The 11,065-nt window shown below is 40.3% G+C and overlaps 1 protein-coding gene across 1 annotated transcript; it reads right to left on the bottom strand.

Annotated features, from left to right (window-relative positions):
• Nucleotides 1-396: 396 nt before the first annotated feature.
• atg4da (autophagy related 4D, cysteine peptidase a) lies at nt 397-10,299 on the bottom strand. Its single transcript, XM_086296048.1, has 11 exons — nt 9,972-10,299; nt 7,135-7,405; nt 6,944-7,027; nt 6,421-6,594; nt 5,398-5,749; nt 5,229-5,293; nt 3,660-3,811; nt 3,493-3,571; nt 2,720-2,796; nt 2,421-2,540; nt 397-1,655 (listed from the first exon to the last, which is right to left on the bottom strand). Exons 2-11 carry the CDS (start codon nt 7,352-7,354, stop codon nt 1,476-1,478), a joined length of 1,503 nt encoding a protein of 500 aa, XP_086152174.1. The 5' UTR covers nt 7,355-7,405; nt 9,972-10,299; the 3' UTR covers nt 397-1,475.
• Between the last annotated feature and the right edge of the window lie 766 nt (nt 10,300-11,065).

Raw genomic sequence — 11,065 nt, 5'->3', positions numbered from 1 at the left:
CACAGCCTGCCTTGGTGTTGTTGAACTGATGATAAAGTCACTTTACTCATATCGCCTTCAAAGTCCAACATCTTTGAGATGTGGTGGAACAAGAGATTCAAAACCTACAAATCTGCATTAACTGTGTGATGCAATCATGTGATATGGACAACAATCTCAGGAATGTTTCCAGCACCTTGTTGAGGGCTCCAACGTGGTATTAACAAGGTGTGAGTAATGAAATTATATGCCACATGTTACTTCAGCATCTGCTGCATAAACTTTACAACAAGCGTATTTGCTCTGACCCTGCTAACTACAGAACATTGAATTGATCATTTCCCATCGCTCTCGTTCCTTTGACAGCGTATATACCTGCAGTTCAAATCTACACAAAAAAAACGCAGTAACATGTACTGTAATTCCAGTGTCTGAAGTTTAATCAGGACAATAAACTCAATAACAGTAGTAGTGCAACTTGCAGTAGTAGCTTTTACAGAAAAAGGGGACAAACAAAAACACAGAGACACTGCAGCAGAAGTCTGAAAATCAAGCAAACAACAAAATAAATTTAAAAAAAAAAAAAAAAAAAAAAGATCTCCATTCAGCTTCGGTTTGTCTCATTACCTTGGCTGTGCAAGGTAAAATCTAGAACACGTACATAAGTAAGAGCTGGGTGTTTTACTTTGCAAACATGTTTATATAATAGTATAGCGGGAATGATTTAAGCCACAGTTTGACAGGCAAAAATACAAAAGTCATCTCCAACTTTAGGCATTGTTTTTCTTTATACCTGACCTTTAGTTCTTTAAGCAGCAGGAACAATGTAACAGCAGATTTCTTGCAGATTTTCATATCCTTAATGAATAAAGAGTCAGAGCTGAAAGTGCATGGGCTTGAGACCACGATGTCTAAAAATGAATTTACAGCTGTTCAAGACGCTCGTGGAAGAATCTGAAATTTATCTGGGATGTGACACGGCATAATCCTTAACACAATTTAAAAGACAAATAAATTACACTAACAAAACACTCACTCGCACACAAAACACACATTCTTAAATCTAATTAATTTAAAGAATAAAAATTAAAAAAAAATATTCAGCAGAGGGAATGTGATATAATACAAGTCATGAACAATATCGGGCAGACGAGTGAGCCAATTAAAGATGATGCAGACACCACTGAGGCTTTTTTTGACGTCGTCTGATAAAATGAACCAAGAACATTTCAAGTACTTGAAAACGTTTCTATCCATTTTGAAGTCACCTTCGTCAGGTAAAGCAGTGCTCCAGCCAGTAGTCACTAATGCCTGTTAGCTTATAACGCCACCCACACAGAGGTGATGACAGCAGCCGTGTTGACCAGTGAGGAAGACAAAGCACAAAAGAGTTGTGCCCGCCTTGCAGCCGCAGCATCGACAGAATCAAGTCTTTTAAAGGCAATTGAGTGTCCACTTCTGCCCCCTACAGATGGGAGAGCATCGTCCTCAGAGCTTTACAGGAAGACAAACTCTTCACTGCTTCTTCTGTTGTTGCTTCTGCCTAGTCTCCCTGGAGGCAGGATATGAGCTGGAGGTCCACTGTGATTGCTGCTGTGACCCTCAAGTCCATAATCCTGACTGTGGCCCTCCACAAAGGTGAAGACAGGATACTTCTCCTTCGACGATGACAGAGCCTGGAAGGACAACAAAGTCCAGTTAAAGCAGATAATCTTAAAAACAAAACAGAATATATCGCACGCAGAGAAAAAGAGGAAAAAAAAAAATCAGTTTTTGACATTTTTCTTCTTCAAACTATCATAACGATATCTCCCAATTTATTATATTTAAATTTGTTTTGGGAAAATATTCCAATTTTGTTCTCCCACAATGGTAAATAATACTTCTAAAAATTAATGCATGAATTACTGAGAACACTTCAAGACTGGGCCAAGCTCTAGCAATGGTGAAAAATGTAATAATTTTAATGCAAAAGCCCAAACAAACCAATTACATCCGTGGCACATATATTATTTGAATGGAATATGAAGATCTACATACAGTACCTGCTTCGATTGTGTAGCACTCGCTTTCTACATTTGCTCTCGTATTCAACTGACTGTTAGGCATTACAAAGAAAAGCAGCCAATTCTCATGTTTTGACCTCAACTCAGAAAAAATAAAATCGGAAATCTTTGCTTGAAAAATTTGTGCAACTTGAGCTATTGAAATTGTATCTGTGCAGAAATGAAAACAGCAAGATGATTATTCAGCTTTCTGGAGCCGAAAGTGATGGCTTAATATTGCTTTTTTTCCCTCCAAACCAACTCAAACATATTTAACTGTCAGAAACAGGACAGATTTATCTCTACGAAAGAAAGAAAAAAAATGCTGCTCATTTCTAGTATGTTGTATAAATTAAATCAGAGCCACAAAAATGTGAGGAGGTTGCAAAAACTCACCTCACTGACAGCAGAACATAGAGACTCAAAGTCCTTCTTGTTCTTGGCGTAGAAACCGATGGTGCAGCTCGGATCCATACGGTTGAAGGGCATCTTTTTAGGAGAGCTACAGTGGAACGACTGCAGAGTGGTAAAAGGAGACATGGGTCATACAATAAACAGATCAGAGCCAACTAAGCAGACATGTTATCTTTAATGACCCGTGAATGAGTTTGAAGTCATATGATATGATCCCAGGAAAAAAAAGGAGATAAAAGCCAGACAGACAGAAGAGAAGAGTAATGAAGCAGGCAGCAAACCTCCAGTGAGAAGTTAACTTGACTGACATCGACCACTGGCTGGCAGTAGTGAGGATCCAGATACAGCAGCTGCTCATCTGCCAGACAGAGAGGAATCCAAGTATAAAACAATAAATCAAATAGTTAAATGATGAATAGTCTCTCATACTTTTTATAATTCAGACAGCTTGTTCCTGCTGACCTTTGTAACAACTACCACAGAAGCCCAAAGCTGTAAGTTACAAACTCTACTTCCTTAACAAACCACCAAAACATATGTATAATATTATATTAGACATTGATACAAAAGGCACAATTTATATTTTTAATTTCAGAGAGGCTTTGTGATGGTTCATACAGGAAGTTTCCATTTGTAGTGTGAAGATTTATTTGGGATGTGCTTTTTTGCCTTAAGGGTTTTAAACCATTGTCAGGTAGCAGTTAAACACATTAGCAATCAGCTAATAAGCGACAAAGTGACAAATGACACCACAGTTTTTAAAAGCACATTTTACTTATGCTTCTAGATATCCTAAGTTTAAGAGTAAAGTGTCGTGAAGAGTAATGCAGAGCGTGATAAGCAGAAGTAGCAGTTCTGCACCAAAGCAGCGCGTCATTATCCACACCTGAGAGAATGTGTGGCTCCTGCATCGCCACTGCAAGAATAATACGGGTTGCAGAGGAGCATAACAGCAAAAAATGTCAGTTCTTCCCTAGCTGCCCTTGCTTCGGCTGGATTTATGCAAAAAGATAAAAAAAAAAAATGTACAGAGTATGTTTTTGGCAATCCTCACCTTGGAAACCAATGAAATACAGCGAATGTTTTGGTTTGCCTCCGATTATTCCAATACAGCATTCCAGTTTCAGGAAGTTCTGAGAATGAACACAAATATTTTTAATATGAGTTTAGACACTTAAAATCCTTTAGGAAGTGGGGTCAGGCACTGGATGGTTAACAGACCTTGACACAATCGATGTAGGATGGATTGAGGGCCTCCCCTCCCAGCCGGACAGGGACCAGTATGATAACAGACTTCCAGTCCTGACTGGACGGATCGGAAGAAGTCTGATTCAGTGACCGATCACACAGATGCACCACATCTTCTTTGTACACTACAAGGCACAGAAACAGTGAGGGTTAAAACAGGCATGATGTAGAGAGCAGACACTTTATTAGGTACACCTAGTTAGTACTGGTTTAGACTCCCTTTTGCAATCAGAACTGTCTTAATTATTTCCGGCACAAATTGAACTAAGCACTGGAAACATTCAGAGATTTTGGTCCATACTGATGTGACAGCATCACAGAGTTGCTGCAGATTTGACAGCTGCACATCTGTAATGCAAATCTCCTGTTCCACCACATCCCAAAGGTGCTTGGTTCATGTGAAATTTAAGGCTACGTCCACACTAATGTGTTTTTGTTTGAAAACGCATTGTTTTCTCTCCGTTTTGGCCTCCCGTCCACACTGAGACGACGTTTTCCCGTCTCGATGACGCATTTTAGTCATGTGGTGCAGTCATGTGACCAATTAAACAAAGATAGCGGAGTGCATTATACAGCAGTTGTTTTGATTGCTCTCAATTCTGACAGCCCTAAAAATGATTAATATCAGTTTGTACATGCTCCGGATAGCTTTTCTTCAAATTCTTTAATTCTCACTCGCTTTTGTGCATGCGCAGGACTGGAACGTAAGCGTTTTGGGTCGTTTCAATGTGGACGCACAACTCTGTGAAAACGACTGAAAACGCCAGTGGAGGCGGAGCGTTTTCAGACGGAGGCGGAGCGTTTTCAGACGAAAACGCAGTTTTCAAATCTATACAGCCTATCCGTAGCCTAAGGTATCAGTCGGTACTAAGAAACTATCCCCCACACCATTACACCACAACCTGACAGGATCGATTTTATGTTGTTTATGCTAGACTCTAACCCTAGGATCCAAATGATACAGGAAAAAATAAGACTCATCAAGCCATTCTTCTGTTGTTTTGTTGAGCTTGTGTGACTTCTAGCCTCAATTTCCTGTTCTTAGCTGGTAGGAGTGGCCCTGGCATGATATTCTGCTGCTGTAGCTCATTACCTTCAACGTTCAAAGTGTTCTACATTCATAGAGGCTCTTCTAAATACTTAAATTGTAATGAGTGGTTATCTGAGTTTCTGTTGCCTTCCAATCAGTTTGAAGCAGTCGGGTCACTCTCCTCTGATTTCTGGTATCCACAAAGCATTTTTGGCCAAATAACTCCTGCTCACTGGATATTTTTCTTTACTTTGGATCGTTCTCTAAAACCCAGAGATGATTGTGTGGGGAAATCCCAATAGATCAGCTGGAATATTCAGACCGGCCCGCCTGGTGCAAACAACCATGCCACATTTTAAGTTTGTTAATCCCCAATTCTGATAAATGCTTTTAACTTTAGATGTACAAAAACACTGACCGGTGAGTGTATTTACACTCTTAGTGCAAAGCAAATATCAATCTGCTCTTTTCTCATTATTAAGCTAAACAAATATCTGCTCTATAAATCTCACCTGTACAATCCTGAGCCACATATACAGCCAGGTTTGTGACCACAGATGTTTTGTCCACTGCTTTCCTGAAAGGGACAAGAAAACAATTCCATAATTCTGGAAATGCTTAACAGCTGTGTAAATGATTTCAGAACACAGAAAAGCCTTGCTTGCAAAAACGAGCCCTTACCGTAGTATGTGTGCGACTACAGAGGGGCCATACCAGTCACCAGCCTTCTTCCCCGAACCTTTGCCAATATCCACCAGCTGGTGAACGCCAAAAGGTGCTGGGGGCTGATCCCCAAACCAGGTAACAAGCCTGGAGTGGATGTGCTCTTGCCTGTCCTTTGTGGACTCGTAGACCCTTTTCTTCTGGCTGCATCTAGGTGCCTGACTGCTTGGCAGGGATTTCTCAGGGGTGCTGGAACCTCGTGGAGAGCCAAAGGAGGGTACTGGGACCCCTCCAGCCCGGGCTGGGGAACGTGGACGGAATACCTCAAAGTCCACATCAGTAAGCTGCTGAGACTCTGGCCAAACCCAGTCTAGAAAAACAGAAACAAAATGTATTTATTTTATTTTTTTTCTTCAGACTTTAAACGATCAGAGGATGTTACAGACATGAGTATACACACAGAAAAAAAAACAGTATAAAACTGTGTATAAAACAAAAGAACGGAGTTAGAGAAAGGATGGGTTGTCAGTTTTTGAGTCAACCATAGACTGTATATAAAAGATGGACATGGCTACCATGTGGGAACCTGTAGGCGAGATCCCAAACCTGAGGGTTTTCTCCTTGCTATCATAGTGGTGGTTGATGTGACTGAGAAACCGAGGACACTGCTCACTCATCTGGAAATGACACCTAACTTTTTCTGTAACTGACCGAGGGGTGACGGGCGACGAACTGGGATAGTAAATTAAATGGTCTTTAACTGGCCAGTTCCAGAGTACAAAGTCAATGAATGACAAATGTCACACTGAGATTAGCACAGGTTATACCCTGGTGAATTCATAGCTTCCTGCACCCTCTACTCAGGTATCTCTCTTGGCTAAACCAGAAATGAGACACGGACCATCTTTAGCTTTGAGTTATATGTGAGGACACATCTTGGTCAGTGCCGCAACCTAATTTTTATGATATTTTATATTCTTAATGGATGAACACTTCTTATGTTTAAATGTAAAAATGTGTGTACCAGATGGAGAGTTCTACCTCTGGGCATCAAGTGAACCAGGAGCCCCTGTGCCAGCAGCATCTGCCCACTGCGCAGCATGCAGCCCCAACCACAGTCTGTTGTCCAGGTGGAGCCCTCCAGCTGAGGGAACTCTCTCCTATAGGTCAACCAGATCCTGGACACAAACGCTAGGCGGAACCGCTCCACCTCATCTGAGAGGGAGTGAAATAGAGAGGTGGAGCAAGAGACACACAAACACACACATATTTAGAGCTCTAGCACTTTGTTCAAGCATTAAGCTGTTTGTATTACTAATTTTAAATGATGAAAAAGCTCAGTTATGATACCTGCATATAATATTTTGGAAATAAAAGCGCAGGTTTTGTCTGTTTTAGTTCCTACTGCTCAGCTTTCTCATGTCAAATAAACATTTAAATAGGAAACGGTTAACCAGTGTGGTTAGCCACAGCACACATCACTACAACACCTGGGGTCTATTCTTCTTTACGTTTCTCTAGAGAGGAAATAGTTTTAAGATGTATGAATACATTTAGCACTTACCTTCACTGTTAAGCAGATAGGAGTGACCCAGGACAGTCACAGGAGACATCTTGTTGAAGGAGGTTTTAGACTTAACAGTCCAGCCTGCAGACAGAGGCGCAAAAAAGATTCTCAAAGCAGAAATCTCAGTACTCCTCTATATAAACAAAAATCCAACACTCAGTCTTCATTACTTAAAACTGACTACAAACCATATTTGACATTATTCCACGCTGACATAAGTTTGGCCTTGAGTTTGTCCATCTCGTCAAGCTCCCCGGCGGCTTCTCTGCTGGCACCTTGAGTTTGTGGAGGCCTGACTCCAAAGCTGCCCTGCCGCTCCATGGGCTGCTGCTGCCTCCCCCTGTCCACCAGCTCATCTTGCATGACTCCCCCTACGTATTGTGCTGCACTCGGGGAAACTGAGTTCATGGCTCCGAGACCTCAGAGCTTACCTCTTGTGCTCCTCATTGCGACACAGAACTGATGAATGAACGAAAAAGAGGAACAACACAAGAATCTAGGTAAAAAATTAACTACTGATGCATCTTGTACTCAAAACGCTTTTACACTCATCCTGCCACTCATATACTTATTAACTCAAATATTTATTTGGATTTAAACTCATTTTAAAAGTGGCTTTTCTTCTTTGAATACACAGCACACAGTTACACTGGATTTTTCCTGGCTCTTAATTATCTGTGCCATCTTGTTTAACAGAAGTCTGAAATCTCCCTGTTATTTCTAGTTTATAAACACAAGTGGATTTTATGTTTCATCAAATTAAACTGTAGGTTTGAAAAGCCTCTTGAAATATTTATCTCTGAGTGCTGAATGTTTTTCATCTTCTACATTGCCGTTGTCACATATATCCAGTTATCAACGGATAGACGTGACATTTGTCATCCATGTGATGGTAATAAGTAATAAGTTTCCATTCTGTAATCAGAATGCTAAATATACATTTACTGATGCCTTTTGCTTCTGGTCAAGTACCACCCACAGGTCTTGAAGTCTGGCGGTATAAGAATACTGATAATCCTCTGTAGTGCCTGGTGTATTTCCACTCAATAGTTTTGTTTATGCTGACATTCTACCTTGATGTAAAGAGCAATTTGGAAAAAAAAAAAGTAAGATTCAGAGGCTCCATGAATCCTGTACTGATCATTTTCTATGGTATTTTCCTTTTATATATTGATTATTAGCCTGTAAATTTAGAGAAACTTTTCATTGTTTAGCAGATTCTAACTAAAGTACACATTTTCAGTTTCAACACTGCCTTCAGAGATGAGCACCTGTTTCTGGTTTGTATGCTCTAACATTTTTTTCTCCTGAAACCTGGTTGTGTGTTTTCTGTTTGATGTAATAGGAGGACCAGCTGTGTTGGTGGTTGTGGGGAGTGTTGTCTTGTTTTCATGTTTCATGTTGCTAAAAACAAACAAACAAACAAACAAACAAACTCAACCCAATTTCTCTATTGTTAAAACGGAATTGGTAACAACCAAAGAGGCAGAGTTTGCACTTTGGCAGATAAATGACTAATTACATAAACCATTAGGGTAAAAGAAGAAGTCAAATTTTTAGCTGATGTATGCGGGTATGTAATTGCAACAAATTTTATTTCCCCTGAAAACATCAAAGTCATTCATTAAATAATACTTCTTATAAGAAGGAGGATTGTTATCCATGGCTAATCACTTTCTAACATTCACACAATAAAACTGAAGTAGGACGTACAACTCTGGATTCAGTGCCCAAGGACACTTCCGCAGGTAGACTTAAACGGTGAAGGAACCTGCTGACTGACAGATGACCCACTGAGCCACCTGAGCCGCAGTGACTAAGACAGAGAGCTGGAAACGAAAAGACCCATTCTATGTCCAACTTCCACATTTACTATAATTGCTGTATTCTTTTATGTAAATGTCACTGGTATTTGAATATCATTTTAATGTGTGCCCCTAGATATTTATATTTTTCTAAAAACTCTGTAAGGTCATTATTAATAACTACTGAGGAAGCTGCTTGCTTTTGCACCTTCTTAATCACATGTGCATTTGAAGCCTCCCTTGTGTATTTGTATCATCAGCTTGTATAACTGATTGAACTGTTGCCAGGATACTATTGCGAAAGAGATGTTTAATCTGAGTTGTCTGTCTGGTTAAGTAAAATAAAAACATGTTTGTATATGCACAATTTTCTTTTTAGTCCTCTTGCATTATACAGTCTGTCAATGATCCACACTCATACTTTCTGCTGAAAACAATATGCTTGCGTTTGAGAGATCTGATAACAGCCTAAGGACCTGAGCAGTTCACAGGTTTCCTTGTTTCATTATGGATGTTTAACTCTAGAAAAAAAACAAGAACAAAGTAAGATCCTTCGTTTTTTAACATCTGTAAGTCAGAATCAAGGGCAAACAGCACAAAGAAACATTAAAAAACCCCAAACTGTCAGAGTAAATCCGAGTAATCATCCACAGCTGCCCATTTGAAGCACCGCAGCAATTTCCTAATGTTGTAAACCTGCTCAACATTTGGCAATAAACCCCATTCTGATTCTGATTCTGATTCTGATTTCACAATTTGAAAAACACTTAAGGAAAGTACCAGAGACCTTTTTCACCCTGCCCTGAAACTGATGAGTAGCACTTTCGACAGGGAACAGAGAGTATTACGATGAGTACTAACTGATCCTGCTGATGGAAACGTTTCTATGGTAGAGAAGAAAAAAAACACTCATCATGTGATAACCATTTGACAACCGGTATGTCGGGCTTTTCAACGTCTGTAAAAGTCATCTGATGATGATGGTGGCTACCATTTTTCATCACCTGTAAGTCAACCGGTTTATTAACCATAATCTATTATAGAAACACTCTCATGACACGACCAGTGTCAGGGTATATGAACGGATTCTGACCAGCAGCCTCACTGTCAATTCCCATTTACTGCTCTGGTCACAAAGACTCACCAGCACTATAGCGCATACCTAATTTAAAAAGCGTCTTTCACCATTATTAAAGAATCAAAGGCCAGCAACAACATACCTGATGTAAAGGTCGGTTAAGCAGGTCGGTACCCCGTAATAGAGCCACTCATTTCGGATATTTCCTCCCTCCTGGCGTACAGCGGCAGCCTGAGACTAGCTGGCTGAACACGCTAACTTCTGCAGCTAGCCCCGGCGTTAGCTCTCTAGCACTGAAGACGGAATCCCCGAAGAGCTTAATGCTTTTATAATAAAATACAGTTAATGTACGAGTGGTAGACTTCCTCCCATTTAACACAGAAAGTCATTTATCTACACGGTTACGAAAATAAGCTACTACATAGCGTCTATACTGCTCCGTGTGACAGCCCCTGACCGGACAACATTTACTTCCTGTTGTCCTTTTCCGGCGCACCACTATTGGTTGAATTAAATCCTGTAGCAAATCTGATAGGATAATATTGCACTAATGCGCAGTGCACGGTGCCATTGGCTAATAATAAGTCCTGTAGTTATGCAATGAGTGACCTGGTTAAAAAGTATGCGTTACTAAACATAAATAATAAATTTAGGTACAAACATGCCAACAATTGAAAAAAGTTAAAATAATAAGTAACATATAATTTTGGTTTATATATTAGTAAATAATTATGGTGTAATTAGTTACCTTTGTGCAGCTTTCAACCAGAATAACCATCATACATCCAAAATCCAACAAAAAAAATCTCAAGCAGGACCCAGTAAGGAATTGGCAGAAACGCCAGCTACTGATAGATAGAGCAGTTTCTTGAGGCTGTAAGACCAGGGTGAGCACTGTAGACAGTCCAGGTGTTATGCCTGGACTGACTACAAGAAAGCCTGTGAATCAGTCCCTCATGCATGGATCCTGGAGTGCCTAGAACTGTACAAGACAGGACCTTAAGAGCCTTCTTTAGGAAAGTCACCATCAAGAGTGGGATTTACCAAGGAGATGCTCTGTCCCCACTGCTGTATAGGCATAGGCCCGAACCCCCTTTTAGCCAGAACATTAAGAAGACTAGATATGGATACAGACTACAAAAGGGAGCAAACATTAGCCACCACCTCTATAAGGAAGGAATGAGTCTGAGCACTAATGAGTGTCAGAACCACCATCAAGGATGAAACAGCAAGGTC

Source organism: Aulonocara sp. 'chitande type north' Nkhata Bay, linkage group LG6 (genome assembly GCF_057382095.1).
Source record: "Aulonocara sp. 'chitande type north' Nkhata Bay isolate Kocher_YH1m ecotype deep benthic linkage group LG6, A_spYH_male_GT1.1, whole genome shotgun sequence".
NCBI classification, from domain to species: Eukaryota; Metazoa; Chordata; class Actinopteri; order Cichliformes; family Cichlidae; genus Aulonocara; species Aulonocara sp. 'chitande type north' Nkhata Bay.
Note: the sequence above shows the minus strand (reverse complement) of the source record. Positions and strands in the feature narration are given on the sequence as shown.